We start from the raw sequence: 16,118 nt of genomic DNA, 5'->3' as shown, positions 1-16,118 counted from the left end.
TGATGCTTATTTTGCATAGGTCTGTATTCCCATGGCTCATCATTATGACAGAAACACATTTGGGATCAATGAACAGTTGAATCCATTGATATTTCTTCTCAATGGTACATGTATGGTGAATGGATTCCTGGGGTCCACTTTTCTTGTTTAGTGACATTGTCTCTATCCTCCAACATTTATGTAAATTGCAGCCTTGGAGGTCATGGTATGACTTGATTTCTGCATTATCGAAGAGAATTACTAAAAATAATGTGAATACACTGATGATCTCCCTCAGCAAGCAGAGCTGGGTCTCCGTAGACGCTTTAATCGCTTGTTCCCTAGTTAGGTGAGATAAAGAGTTTTGGAGCCTCAGAGCGTATTTGTTCCCTGAGAGTTCCATGATTATATAACTCCTTCCTGGTTATCATTATTTAAACTTTCAAGTTCCCACATGACTCCATCTGGCTTCGTTTCAGAGGGAGCAGCCCCAGATCCAGACTTACTTTGGCCCTTCATTTCTTCATCTGATTTCTTGATAGTTGTCTAGCAGCAACAATGACCTTGCCCCGGACTGCTCTTACTAACAGCATGTGGCAACGTCCAGGGAAAACAAACCCAAATAATAATGATGTTCGCTGTGATTGTGATGATCACCCCTTCAAAGTATAAGGCATTTTGGAGATTGTCTTATTTTCTTATCATAGCAGAAGTCTTCAGGGAGAATGGCATTGGGGCTACCACCCTGTAATAAGTGAAGATATCAAAGCTCAAAGAGGTTAAGTGATTTATTTATCTAAGAAGTGTGAGCATCAGATCCAGAACTAGAATGCTTGTCAGCTTATTCCAAGGCCAATAGCATTTTTGTCTTCACTGGTTCTCCCTGCCTGTAGACAAATTTAAACATTTTGGCCAAACATTAAAGAAAAATATTGTAAGAAGGTGTTCACTCAGCCTGAGTTTCTGATTTGAGATCCACTCACATACGAAGGTGCCGGACTCGCATGTTCAGGGAATAAGGTAAACCTATAAATCTACTAGATCAAATCTACTGTCTGCACAAATTTGCATGCATAGAAGTAAACAGGAAAATGCATCAAGGAAGTGATTTCTCCTTTGATTTATTCAGAGCTTGGGCTTGAATGTTTCGAATACTTCTTGTATCTGCTTCGCACAATCAGGGATTATATGTCTAAACACTACAGAGGTCCTATTGAACACGTATATTTATCATGTGACAAGAAGACTAATCATAAGCTTGTTCAACTTTGAACACATTATTTAAAGTATTTTAATCTTAGTTTTCTCTTTCAGGAAATATAATATTAGTTACTTTGACTAATTTCAGAGTTGTTAAGAGGATCAAATGGGTATCAATATAAAATGTTATTGTCTTCTGGGACCTCATATGATATCTAAGAAGAGAAAGAGAATGAATGTAGGATAATAATGAAGGAAAAATCAGGGTTAATAACCAGCCACAAAATCCACCAAAACGGAGATGTGTAAAATCACGCAAGACATATGGACATAAATAGATCTAATCTCAAATTCTAATTCTGGCACTAAAGACTTCTCTGGTGTTGGGCACTCAGTGTGTTAACTGTTACATGGATTGACTGATGACTGTAGTATAAACAAGGTCAGCCACCATCACAGAGTTCTGAGCAAATGAGAAAACAGTGCCCCTTCTTGGGGTGGAGAAAGAGAACAGCCCATCATATTCATCAGTTTATATATGTGTCTCAGAGCACTAGGTATCCTGAGGTCAGGGAATGTGTCTTGTTCATCACTGGAAGCCTGGAAATTAGCACACGCCCTGGTGCACCATATGGGCTTGTATAGAGAATGAAGGAATGAATAGCATCCAGCATTCCATGTGGCTTATTGGTTCGTATTAGTAAAGAGTCACGCTCCTTCTTAGTGATGCGAGTTCTTGAGGGGTTGAAGTAGGTCACAAACATTTGTGGGTCCATTTCTTGTTATTTAGTTAAGATCCAGAAAGGTGGGGTATTTGCCCAAAGTTCACACAAACTGGTAGATATATTTGATTCCCAAGTTTGTGCTTTTTAATGATCCCCATTGACGTCCAATGATAGACTTAATCACTCAACCAGCCAGTCATCAGCCAGTCAACTCAATGTGTCACTTTGTGCCCAGTTTGGGTTAAATGTTAAAAAATTAAAAGCGTGCTCTCTTCGGCAGCACATATACTAAAATTGGAACGATACAGAGAAGATTAGCATGGCCCCTGCGCAAGGATGACACGCAAATTCGTGAAGCGTTCCATAATTTTTCCGGCGGGGTATGTCAGTGTCACTGGATGTCAAACAGTAATAAATTAAACAGATGAGAAAACTCACAAAAAAAAAAAAGAAAAAATTAAAAGCTATCTCATCATGATAAAGAGCTAAAATTTTGATTCAGAATAACTTGGCTCCAAGTCCCAGCCCTGCTAACTTTCTCCAGCTGCAAGCAAATAACTGGATGTTAGAATTCAGCTTCCACGCCTGTGGAGTGGGGATAATCTCTCCATGATGTGTGAGCATTAAGTGAGGTAAAAAGTAGCACTTGGTGATGGGAACATAGCAGATGATCGATAAACCATATCTGTAACAGTGTAAGTCATTATGAATCATGACTTCCACTTATACAAAATGATAAATTATGATAAAAATAAAAATATTTTTAGGGTAACAAAGTAATGAATTCTGATCATAGTGACATAATCGTGTCTGAAGAGGAAGGAGCTGGGGAACACTTCAGCGAAGCTTTGGAACTTGTGTTATTCTTTAAAGACTACATGAGATTTTATATTGGGGGTGGGACGCTTTGTCAGGATGATTGCCTTTTTTCAGTTTGTACTGAGCACCAGCTATATAATGATCCATTCCATCAGAAGTTTCCATCTGTGCAGCAAAGAATGACAATAGGTCAACAAATGCCTCAAAGAAGCATTGTAGTTCTTAATTTCTTTCCAATACAATACAACCAGGTTTAGCTTTCTTTTTCCTCCAGAAAGATGTTGAATTAAAACCTAAGATTTCACATATAGAAAAGAAAGTTAGTGAAAAGTTTTGAAATGATTCCTTAGCGTACTGTTGTTTTTCCAGAATTCGGTAAATCTGTATCTGCACTAATGATTCAAGTGAGTGTTTTTTAATGTTTTATTTATTTTTGAGAGACTACAAGTGGGGGAGGGGGAGAGAGAGAGGGGGACAGAGGATCTGAAGTGGGCTCTTCACTGACAGCAGTGAGCCTGGTGTGAGGCTGGAACTCATGGACCACGAGATCATGACCTGAGCTGAAGTCAGACGCTCAACTGACTGAGCCACCCAGGTGCCCCCAAGTGAGCAGTTTTTTAAGGAACCAAGAAGATATCCTGTTACCCTGCTCTGTATAAGTGGCCCTGTCACCATTAGTAGGGGGAGTGAACTCTGCCTGTCTTGACTCTGACCTGTCAAAATCACCTTTCTGGGGGTGCCTGGGTGGCTTAGTGGGTTGAGTGTCCAACTTTGGTTTCAGCTCAGGTCATGGGATTGAGCCCTGCATCGGGCTCATGCTGACAGTGTGGAGTCTGCTTGGGATTCTCTCTCACCTCTCTCTGTTCCTTTCCTACTTGCACCTGCTCTCTGTCTCTCTCAAAATAAATAAATAAGCCTAAAAAAAAAGTCTTCCCAACCCCTTCCCTACCTTGAGAACCATCGGACGAATCTCATTATTTTATTTAGCCATGTCACTCATCACAAAGCTGAGGATTGTCATATAAACCCTCAATTCCTACAAAATAATGTCCATACATCTCTGCATATCCCCTTGGCTCCTACTCCTGCCCAACTCCTGAAATCATTACGCTGTGCCCTCTGGCATTTATAGTCAGTCTTCAACACAACCCAATACATTCTTAACCTCTCCCCTGAAAGTCTCTTTGCCTACTTGGTCTGACCAAAACCAGTGTCCTGGGGCAGTTGTTTTCTCTCCCATATCCCTTTACCACTGAATCTCGCAATCTTTTCAACCTTGTAAACATTAGAACACTCTAATTTCTGTCTGTCTAAACTCTTTTCTTTGATGATGTGCACTTAACATCTGCATGTTGAACCATTAAAGATTACCAGCATCGTTCAAATTAATATAATCTGAGACAGCCAGTCCTCTCCTCTAAGCTCTGGATTACATATCCAATTATTTATGCAACACTCTACTTGGATGGCCAAAAGGTATTTCAGACTCAATGAAATCATCTATTTCCCTCCTTCCCCAAACACGTGTTTCCTTTACCCTATTTTGTGTATCATTATACAAAACTTGGGAGTCAATGTTGACCCCTCTCTTTCTCTCATGTCCCTTTCTCAATTTATCAGGAAATTCAGTCAGCTGTACTTTTGAAATATACGCCAAAGTGGATAATTTCTCATTATCTCTCTCACTACCAACTTGGTCCAGACAAATCGTCATCTTTTACCTATGATATTACAATGGCCTCCTAATTTTTCCAGCACCTCTCATCCTTATCCTGCTAAATTCAATTACCAACAGGTCTACTAGAGTGACCTTTTTAAAAAAGAAGTCAGATTATGCCTCCCTTTTCTCTAAATCCTGTAATGTTTTCCAATCTCACTCAAAATAAAAGCTTAATAACTTAATGCATTGTATGAGGTCATTATGGCTCCTCCCCACTGTACTTCTCTCACCCCAAATTTCCTTCCCACTGCAACCTTATTGGTTTTGTTGCTGCCCCTGGAACAATCTTGGCATGTTCAATTCTTCATACATGTATTTGCAACAGCAAATGTTAATGCTCTTTCCCCAAATATACTCAGGACTTGCTCCCCCGCTTCCTTCAATGTATTTGCTCAAAGATATCATTTTATGGGTGAGGATCTCTCAGACCATCATATTTAAAATTGTACCCACCTATTTCTAACTTTACCTATCCCCTACTCCATTTTTTTTGATTCCACACTTACTATATATTTTCCCCTATTCATTTTATTTTATATCTGCCTCACTTTCCAAAATAGAAATTGCTATTTTCACATTTATTTCCAGTATTTTTGACCGTCTCTTGCTTAGAGAAGCCATTCAACAAAAATTATTGAATAAAATGCATCACTGGATCAAATATCTAATTGCTGCAATAGGAATTCATCTCTTAAGGATTTTTCATCTCTAAACTCTTTCGCTGAAATTTTTGAATGGGTGAAATTTTCAGACTCCATTTTGGAAGGATTCTGGATTTAGAAAAATAAGTGGAGATTCAAGTATTAGATTTTATGTGGGCTTCAGAATGTACTTTCACAGTTCATAACAGTGACAGTGTATCAAGATTTATATTGTTCTCATTGGTGATGGCTGCCTCCAAGCGTTTTCAGGTGGTGAGAAGGGAACAAAAGGAGAATTGACCTACACCTTGAATTTTCCAAGAATGGCTACATTTATTGAATGCTTATTAAGTGGCAGACAATATTATTAGCCCTATTTTATAGATGGGGAAACTAAGACCTGGACACATTAGTTAATACTCTAGGTGACTCAGGAAATAAGTAGATTCTTACTGGAACAGCTGGAATGGCCACTCGTAAATAGAGAGATGTCTTGGTGCGAAAAATTGGAGGTGGGTATATGGCAGGAGAATAGAAGGAGTTTGGGAGGAAAGCAAATGACCTAAGTAATTATATCAAGCTTTTGATTTCACCCTTCTCTGTAAACCCCATATTATATTATCTACCTCTCCATACAGACATAAGATCAAACACTCTGTCCAAATCAGAACATCTAACAACTTACATTGTTCCATTTTGCATTATCAGCCCATTTTGATAACCAATATCCAGTCATGTTGTACACTATCCAAGTTCATAAATTCTCCACATGGTAGAGGTGGGATTTGCAACCTTTTAGCATAGTCTTAACATGGCCCCATATCAGGGATATCTGAACGCAAAAGTTAAAAGCATTATTAATGTAACGAAAGTTAAAAACTTATTTTCTAGATGTTTTTAATGCTATTTATTTATTTATTTAATTTAGAGGCAGAGAGAGAGAGCAAGTGTGAGCAGGAAAGGGGCTGAGGGAGAGAGAATCTTAAGTAGGCTCTATGCCCAGCACAGAGCTTGATGCGGTGCTTGATCTCACTACCATGAGATCATGACCTGAGCCGAAATCAAGAATTGGACACTCAACTGATTGAGCCACCCAGGTGCTCCTAGATGTTTTTAATTCCTTGTACATAAACTTTCACTCTCTTTCCACCATATGGTGAATTATACATAATGTGTCCTATACTGTACGGAGACCATTTTTGACTAAGGGTATGTTTTATTGACTATCTTTTACTATCATATCACAGTGTTCTTGACCCAATGGACAAGACAAAAAAGGTTATTTGAAGTAAAATTAACTCAATTTCACATTAATTTTCTTAAGCTATTCTAGTTTAATGCAAAGAATAATTTGTGTTTGTTTTGTAAGCTTTGACTTGGGAGTCTGTGTTGTTCCATTTAGCAATAAATCCGGTGGCATCGTATATGCCCTTTCTTTTCTTCTTTTTACCTTAATTCAGTTCTCTATGAAGAGATTGGAATGCAGTTCTCTATGAAGAGATTGGGATGCTTTATCTCCAAATCCTTTCTCTGACATCTTGTATAATAATTTAAGATTGCATTTTGGGGGCGCCTGGGTGGCTCAGTTGGTTAAGCATCCGATTTCAGCTCAGGTCATGATGTCACGGTTTGTGGGTTCGAGCCCCACATAGGACTCTGTGCTGACAGCTCAGAGCCTGGAGCCTGCTTCTGATTCTGTGTCTCCTTCGCTCTCTCTGCCCCTCCCCCGCTCATGCGTGCTCTCTCTCTCTCTCTCTCTCTCTCTCAAAAATAAATAAATGTTAAAAAATTGAAAAAAAAGATTGCATTTTGTTGTCACAACCATGCTTTAGTTTTAGAGAGTCTTGGAAGCAAGTTCTTGCAATACTGAAATATTGCTGACTGATTTCATCAGAGTCCTCTACATTTATAATTCTGATTCGATTTTTCTCCTTGCTACAGGGCAGCCATATAATTCCCAACTGAACCCCATGGAGAACAGCACTGAGGTGACTGAGTTCATTCTTGTGGGGTTAACCAATGACCCGAAACTGCAGATTCCTCTCTTCTTAATCTTCTCCCTCATTTATCTTGTCACTCTGATGGGGAACCTGGGGATGATGGTGCTGATTCTCTTGGACTCTCGTCTCCACACTCCCATGTACTTTTTCCTCAGCCACCTGTCTCTGGTGGACTTTGGTTACTCTACTGCTATCACTCCCAAGGTCATGGCTGGATCACTTACAGGAGATGGGGTCATCTCCTATGATGCTTGTGTCACCCAGTTCTTTTTCTTTGTAGCCTTTATCACTGTAGAAAGTTTCCTCTTGGCCTCAATGGCCTATGACCGCTACATAGCAGTGTGCAGACCCTTGCATTACACCACCACCATGACGACAGTTATGTGTGCTAGTCTGGTCATGGGCTGCTACATTTGTGGTTTCCTGAATGCATCCATCCACACTGGGAATATTTTCAGGCTCTCCTTCTGTAGAGCCAGTGTGGTTGATCACTTTTTCTGTGATGCTCCTCCTCTTCTGGCTCTCTCATGTTCAGACAACTACGTCAGTGAGATGGTTATTTTTTTGGTGGTGGGCATGAATAATCTCTTTTCTGTTTTGGTCATCTTGATCTCCTACCTGTTTATATTTATCACTATTCTGAGGATGCGCTCATCTGAAGGACGCCAGAAGGCCTTTTCCACCTGCACCTCCCACCTCACTACAGTGTCCATCTTCTACGGAACCGGCACCTTCATGTACTTACAGCCCAGCGCCAACCATTCCATGGACACAGACAAAGTGGCATCCGTGTTCTATACCATGGTCATCCCCATGCTAAATCCTGTGGTCTACAGCTTGAGGAACAAAGAGGTCAAGAGTGCCTTTAAAAAGGCCATAGGGAAGGCAAAGTCTTCTATAGGATTCATATTTTAAGTATAAAGAGTCAACAATAAGGCACTTTCATCCACCTCAGATCTATTTAGAGAAAATGCTTGTCCAGCCCACAAATTTCTAATTTGTTATAGTAATTTTCCAAGCTATTGATTGAGCTTACAAAGCCAAAGTCTTAAAAAATATGATACCTAAGAATAGGTTAAGAAGAATTACCAATAAATGTTATTATTTTAAAAATTCTTCTTTTTTTTTCTTTTTTAAAAATTTATTTTGAGAGAGAGAGAGAGCAAGCTGGGAAGGGGCAGAGAGAGAGAGGGAGAGAGAGAATCCCAAGCAGGTTCCGCACTGTCAGTGCAGAGCCCAATGCAGGGCTCGAACTTACAGACTGTGAGATCATGACCTGACCTGAAGTCAAGAGTCAGACACTTAACCACCAAGGCACTCCTAAAAATTCTTCTTAATAAGCATATTCATCCACACTCCCACATGAACATGTATACTCATCACATGTATGTATAAGCACAGGCATACACATAAATAATTCATGAGAAACTCATGAAATCCACACACCCACAGAAGGAGAAATTATTTAAGACATACATGAGATAAGTCTATTGGCATAGTAGAATTTAAAGCAATTATTTTGGTGTCTCAGAACACATTCTTTTTTTTTTTTTAATTTTTTTTCAACCTTTATTTATTTTTGGGACAGAGAGAGACAGAGCATGAATGGGGGAGGGGCAGAGAGAGAGGGAGACACAGAATCGGAAACAGGCTCCAGGCTCTGAGCCATCAGCCCAGAGCCCGACGTGGGGCTCGAACTCACGGACCGCGAGATCGTGACCTGGCTGAAGTCGGACGCTTAACCGACTGCGCCACCCAGGCGCCCCTCAGAACACATTCTTAACATAAATAATTCACTTAATGGAAATATGGGTGTGTGTGTGTACATGTATATATATGCTTGGTTTTTAAAAATTATTTTTACTTTATCTTTCTACACATAAAAAAGCAGTATGTTTTATATTTGAAAAAAGTAAACTGTATGAAAATACTTCCAAAGTTCCTTGAATGTAGAATTATTATCGATTCTTTGTTTGTTCTTGTTTCTAATGAAAATATATACCTTCACATGGGCATTTATTTTCCTAGCCAAATTTCCATATTAATGAGTCCTATCTAAAAATTTTTATGGCATTTTTATGGTGGTTTAATAGAGAAAACACATAACAATACAGGAAGAAGAAAAGGATGACAAGGCATATTTTTATTCACTTAAATAAAAATATAATATTTGATATTTAAAATTTAAGCACCAAGAATTACAATAGTATTAATAACTTATTTGTGTGTAATGCTATGAATTTGTTAATATACAAATCTGCTAAAATTTTGAGTCTCACTATGTCAAAAATTCTGAATCTATATGTACGTCCATTCCTTTCCACAGATTTGGGGAGTTTTGGCCCATTGTTTTTTAAAATATTCTTTCTGCTCCTGTCTCTCCTTTTGAGTGTCTCAGTTGGCATATGTTGGTACACTTGCAGTATCCCACTGTTCTTTGGGACTGTTTATTTTTTCTTCATTAAAAAAAATTTCTGGGGGTGCTTGTGTGGCTCTATTGCTTGGGCGTCTGGCTTTGGCTCAGGTCATGATCTTGAGGTTTGTGGGTTCAAGCCCGCACTGGGCTCTGTGCTGATGGCTCAGAGCCTGGAGCCTGCTTCAGATTCTGTGTCTCTTTCTCTCTATGCCCGTCCCGCTCATACTCTGTCTGTCTCTCTCTCAAAAATAAATAAACTTAAGAAAAAATGTTTTAAAAAATTTCTGTTTTTCAAGTTGGAGTGCTCAACTGATCTGTCTTAAAGTTTACTGATCTTTTTTTTTCCTGCCAGTTCCCATCTGCTGCTGATCCATTTATTGAACTTTATAGTTTATTTATCTTTCTTTTCAACTCAAGAATTTCTATTTGTGTTATTAAAAGTAATTTCTATATCTGTATTGATACTCCCTATTTGGTGAGACATTGTTCTCATACTTTTCTTAATTCTTTTAACGTGGTTTCCTTTAGTTCTTTGGCTACATTTATAATATCTGATTTAAATCTTTTTCTATTAAGTCCAACCTTGGTATTAGTCATGCTTCCCTGTTTGTGTGATACATTTTTTTTTTGCTATTAAAATATGGGCATTTTAAGTACTAAAATGTAGAATGTTCTCAAAATCGGGTCTCCCCACTGCCACCCTCTAGGACTTATTGTTTTTGGTAATGCTGTTTGTTTCGTGATTTTCCTAGATTGCTTATATTAATTCTGTACTTTTTGTTGTGCATAGCCACTGGAGTTGCTCCTCACTTAGCTGAGTGGTCAACTAATGATTGGACAGATTTTTCCGTTAATTCTTCCAAGCCTTGAACAGGGGTTCTGTATGTTTGTGTTGGAGCATCTTTTCAATGCTCTGGTGATTTAAAAATCTGCCTTAATTTGCACTTCTTCCTGTGCAGAATCTCCAGTGAAAGATTATGTCTTTCTCAGGTCTTTCTGTGCCTGCAAACAGTCTTGCACATGTACATGATATTTTGTGATCCCCACACATATACTGGAGTATTTCAAAGCCCACTATGGATTTCTCATTTCCCCAAAAATCACTATTCTTTTTTAATGTTTGTTTTTGAGAGCGTGTAAGTGGGGGAGGGGCAAAGAGAGAGGGAGACAGAGGATCTGAAGCCGGCTCAGTGCTGACTGCAGAGAGCCCGGTGTGGGGCTGGAACGCATGAACTACAAGATCATGACTGAGCCAAAGTCAGACTCTCAACCAATTGAGCCACCCAGGACCCCCTCCCTAAAAATCTGCTTTAAGAGTATGGTTAGGTGATTGCTTGGCCTCAAACGGTGCTGCCATCTTAGGAAATTATATTGGTGAACAATCGCTTCTCAATGTTTTTACAAACGCTCTAGGAATAAGGCTTTTCTTACAGGGTGAACTATGTCAGGTGAAATAAAGATTAAAATTGTGAATGCAGGGGCGCCTGGGTGGCTCAGTCGGTTAAGCTGTCGACTTCGCTCGGGTCATGATCTCGCGGTCCGTGAATTCAAGCCCCGCATCGGGCTCTGTGCTGACAGCTTGGAGCCTGGATCCTGTTTCGGATTCTGTGTCTCCCTCTCTCTGATCCTCTCATGCTCTGTCTCTCCCTGTCTCAAAAATAAATAAAACGTTAAAAAAATTAAAAAAAAATTGTGAATGGAGCTTTTCTAGAAAGCTGCCAGACAGGTGAAATAGTGACATTTCTTGAGTTTGGGGGCCACTGTAATTTAATAGTGACATTTCTTGGGGTTTGGGGCCATTTAAGGGACTCCAGACACATTCTTTTTTCTCCAATTGCTGTCAGGCTGACGTTTTTCTCAGTTCCTGTGGTTCTGCTGGTTTTCAAAGCTAACACAGAATTGGGAAGTAGGGCAGTGAAGATGCCAGAAAGCTCACTATTATTATCTAGACTCAGCCATTTTTCTTGAGTACACACGCTTTGGATTGTTGCAAGCCTTTGGTTTATTTCTAGAGCTTTGAAAGTTTTGGGAAACCTCTTGCCTGTGTTGTCTTTGCTTTTATGAAGGGGCAGATTTTCAGAGGCCCTCCCTCTACCATTCTGGAAGTGTTTCTCCAGCCCCATTTAACATCAACTTCCTTTCTTATGCCCTCTCTGTGTACATTGGTCTATATTTTCAGAATACATATTAAAATCTGTAATTATATATTTCTCTGTGAGTTTGATGTCTCTCCCCCATCCGACCAAAATGTACTCATGCAGAAACCATATCTCTTTTGTTCTTCTGTGTATAATCAGAATCTAACACAGGGGCTGAGTTGTGTCTTATTGAGTTGGAACTCAATAAATACTTTGTTGACTTAATATATTCATTAACAGATGAATGAATATGAATGAATATGTCTTTTCAATATCATTATAATTGAGAATAATTGTTGAAAGCAATGTTGCGTGAGACTTCTTGAAGGCTTTATTGAAGGATCTCTTGAAGGATTTATTGTTCTTTCTGTATTGGTGACCATGTAGAATTACTAAGGAAGGTAATGCCAAGTTTTGATTATTCTTAAAGATGTCCTACATTATCAAGAAGTGAATTTTGGGGGCGCCTGGGTGGCGCAGTCGGTTAAGCGTCCGACTTCAGCCAGGTCACGATCTCGCGGTCTGTGAGTTCGAGCCCCGTGTCAGGCTCTGGGCTGATGGCTCAGAGCCTGGAGCCTGTTTCCGATTCTGTGTCTCCTTCTCTCTCTGCCCCTCCCCCGTTCATGCTCTGTCTCTCTCTGTCCCAAAAATAAATAAACGTTGAAAAAAAAAATTTTATAAAAAAAGAAGTGAATTTTGAGCACTGACCTAGAATGCATCAATCTGGAATCAGCATTAGTACCATCCTTACAAAAAATAACCAGGCTTTCTGCAATTTTATGCTTTTTATTAAACTCATTAGAGAGCTGAGCTCACAAGGCAGCTATCTAACGCCCAATATAATCAAAGATAGGCAAAGAGATGGGATGAGAGTGCTAGCCTACCTGTGACAGATGCTCTTAGGTTCTATAGTTACTGATCGAAGGATCCATCAGAAATTTAAAATTAATAACTAAAGATTTGCACTCATGTACATGCTCTGCTTTACAGACCTCTCTCAGTGTTTACAAGAAAGACTGGGGGCAGGGTGAGATTTCTGAGAGCACTGCTCTCTTGGGGCTGGCCCAGGAGAAAGGAACAGCGGCCATCACAGAAAAAAGTCCACCCAGATTCCTCTTCCTTACCGTTCTACAGAATAACAGCTTAAGTCACTGCTGTCCTTAGATGCTGATAAAATTCACGGGAACTGATATAAGAAAAGAGAATAAAACCCTCTACTCACGGGAGTGGATCAGGACAATGTCCTGGGATGAGATCACAAGGGGTGTACTATACCTAGTGTAGGTCAGGATCGCCACAAAGGGTGCCACCTCTGAGAACTAGGGACAATGTTTCTGTGTAAAATAAAGGCTGTGTCAGCAGAGTAAAGAAGGGCAGTAATATCCACAGCAACACTAACCAACATTGAGTAAGAGGTAAACATTCTCTACTGCTAGGAGGGGAACCAAGAGCATGGAGATCCTTTCTGAGGTACAGGTGCATGGCAGTGGGGGTTGGCCGCAGTGGTCTAGTCTGGTGTCTCTCACTCTTGCAGATGCACAGACCTGGGCTGGCTGGTGATGCTGGCTGCTGTGGCTTGAGTGCGGGGCAGGGATAGAGGGAAGAGGGAAGGATTTAGGCAGCTGGCTTATATGAACACAAATACCTGTGGGGTAGAACTGGTGAAATCTGTAGAAGGTCCACCGCAACTCTGCTGGCAGTTGGTTTCTGCCTCATTGTGGTTTTTTTGCATTTCCCTGTTGATGAGTGATGTTGAACATATTTTCATGTGTCTGTTGGCCATCTGGATGTCTTCTTTGGAAAAATGTCTGTTCATGTCTTCTGTTCGATGTCTTGACCGGATTATTTATTTTTTGGGTGTTGAGTTTGATAGGTTCTTTATAGATTTTGGATGCTAGCCCTTTATCAGATAAAAGTAATTAAAAAAAATTTTTTTTTCAACGTTTTTATTTTATTTTTGGGACAGAGAGAGACAGAGCATGAACGGGGGAGGAGCAGAGAGAGAGGGAGACACAGAATCGGAAACAGGCTCCAGGCTCTGAGCCATCAGCCCAGAGCCTGACACGGGGCTCGAACTCACGGACCGCGAGATCGTGACCTGGCTGAAGTCGGACGCTTAACCGACTGCGCCACCCAGGCTCCCCAAAAGTAATTTTTTTAAATGGTTCCAGCAGAAGATACATCACCATCATCACAGATCTAGAGCCAGAAGGAAATGTTTATATTCTAACACCCTGCCCATGCTAAGTGTCAGCATGACCATCTTAGCACATTCAAGCACAGTCTTACGCATACTGTGAGTATGAGTACCTCCAAATGTGTCGAGGCAGAAAAGGAAACAATGCACATTCCCACAGGGAATTTTATTATAGAATTGATCTCTCCTAAGGATCAAAATAAAACACAAGAACACTGCTAGGATATTTAATGTAGATTGGGCCTACTATCCATAAGTACTGTTATGTTTCCATTCTCTATGGATAGTTAGAATCATTGGAATTGACTGCATAGCCAGTGTGTATACAGTGATTTTCCAAACTGGATGAGATATTAAACTTTAAAATAGTTTTGTACTTTATGTCCTTTTATGATTTACTAAATAGAATCTATTTGATGTGCTATTTACTAATCAGTGAGACGTCGTTCCTATGGAATGACAGTGTAGTTTCCAGAAAATCATTGTAACCATAAATGGGGATTAAAAGCACTGAGTGAGAATGTAAATAAAAATATTTCAGCAAAAAAAGAACACTAGTCATGACTCTAAATGTTCTATAATTCTATGTAGATGGTTTATTTTATGAATGATGAATTATAAATATTCATGATCCAAATATCCAATATATTGATATGATTGAACTTAAAGCTTCATTTATCATTCATTCATTTAACAAATATTTACTGATATTTCCTATGATCCAGAAACTCATTTAGCTATGGAGGGTAGAGTTATGAACAAAGCAGAGAAAGCTACTGCTTACACGGAGTTTATGTTTTAATTTGGAGATACATATAATAAATGCTTTTTTGTGTGTGTCCATAGGATTCTTGGAGCTGGGCTGTATATGCATGAAGGTGACTGTACCATTGAAGATGGACACTAGAGAGGTGGGAAACGTAGGTGGACAAAGCCTTTTGATACCCCGGAACTGATTGCATCTTCAAGATGGTGATAAATATAAACAGATAGAAAATAAAGATAACCATGAGAGGAAAAAAAGGAAGCCAGTTATATAGACAAAAACCAACTCACTGATGTACTTATCAGCACAAGACAGAACTGTTGACTGCTGAAATATTGCAGAAAAAAATGACGAACCACATTGGACATATGGAAAGAGAGACTGGAGGTATCTCCAATATTTACAGAGGCATTTAGAACACCACAGACATAGCAGCCTGTGGCCAGACAAGCACTCACATCAGTGAGTAGTCATGGTGGTGATGTGATGGCAGGGATTTGCACACTGCGGCATAGCGGTCATAGGCCATTGAAGCCAAGAGGTAACTTCCCACAGTGGCGAAGACTGCAAAAAAAGGACATCTGAGTAGCACATGCATTGCAGGAGATGACTTTGTTTCCTATAAGAAATCCTGCCATGACCTTGGGTCTGTAACAAAAATCCCTGAGAGACATGTCACTGAGGAAAAAGCACATGAGAGTGTGGAGACAAGAGCCCAACAGAATCAGCACAGTCCCCCCCCCCCCCCCCCCGCCTCCCGATTTCCAACAAGAGTGAAGAGGTAGATGAGGGGGAATGTCATAAAGACATTCTGGAGCATCTGTACATCCTAGAAGGACGAACTCAGTCACTTCTGTGTTGTGCCCCATGAACGTCGGTGGGGAATCACAGGATGCCCTGTAGTGATGAGAAGTAAAGGAACAGAGTGTTAAATGGAAAAGAGAGTAGAGCGAGGTGGAAATGTGTAAATGGCTCTGCGGATTGTTTCAATGATGGCAATCTTGTGTTCTTCAAACCTGAAGCGCACGCAAGACAAAACAATTAGCCTTCATGCTCATTTCTTTTATGAGGTAACTTAGGCTCAACAAGGTTGTGTAATTTGCCCACGTTTACCCAAATGTTAACTGGCAGAGTCAAGCTTCATCCCAGGCAGACTAATTCCGAAATCCCATGACAGTAACTGAAACTTGAATTGAATTGAGTTAATTCTATTCACAGTCAGCCCTCAAATCCATCGGACCCATCTTAATGGGTTGTTAGGAGTAATGAAATGGCTACGATACTATTCTTAGATGTGGGACTCCCAATGGGGTCATAGGGGCATACAGGGAAAGTAGAACTGCGTCTGCAGACGTGTACCACCAGGAAGGCAATCCTGAAGAGAAGGAAATGCATTGAATGGAAGACTCAAGCTCTGGGACGAGGTGCATATGGTTCAGATTGTACCCTAACACACACTATCTGGGAGACACTTCCCTAACCTAAGTTCTTTGAGCCTCATTCTTTTTCATCTTTAA

The 16,118-nt window shown here is 40.0% G+C and overlaps 1 protein-coding gene, 1 non-coding gene and 1 pseudogene across 2 annotated transcripts; 2 read left to right on the top strand and 1 right to left on the bottom strand.

Moving 5' to 3' along the window:
* The first annotated feature begins 2,168 nt into the window (after positions 1-2,168).
* Positions 2,169-2,275, top strand: LOC122484638. The gene has a single exon (XR_006297675.1). It is a non-coding gene; the product is annotated as a U6 spliceosomal RNA (small nuclear RNA).
* A 4,776-nt stretch (positions 2,276-7,051) lies between these two features.
* On the top strand, positions 7,052-7,999 carry LOC122482824 (olfactory receptor 5B12-like). Its single transcript, XM_043579119.1, has one exon. It carries the CDS (start codon positions 7,055-7,057, stop codon positions 7,997-7,999), a length of 945 nt encoding a protein of 314 aa, XP_043435054.1. The 5' UTR covers positions 7,052-7,054.
* A 4,853-nt stretch (positions 8,000-12,852) lies between these two features.
* LOC122484363 lies at positions 12,853-15,470 on the bottom strand (annotated as a pseudogene).
* Positions 15,471-16,118: the final 648 nt, after the last annotated feature.

This window comes from Prionailurus bengalensis, chromosome D1, assembly GCF_016509475.1.
Source record: "Prionailurus bengalensis isolate Pbe53 chromosome D1, Fcat_Pben_1.1_paternal_pri, whole genome shotgun sequence".
Lineage (NCBI taxonomy): Eukaryota > Metazoa > Chordata > Mammalia > Carnivora > Felidae > Prionailurus > Prionailurus bengalensis.
Note: the sequence above shows the minus strand (reverse complement) of the source record. Positions and strands in the feature narration are given on the sequence as shown.

Excerpts from the sequence above, each read along its gene's own strand:
- LOC122482824 (XM_043579119.1), top strand. The coding sequence starts at position 7,055 with ATGGAGAACAGCACTGAGGTGACTGAGTTCATTCTTGTGGGGTTAACC.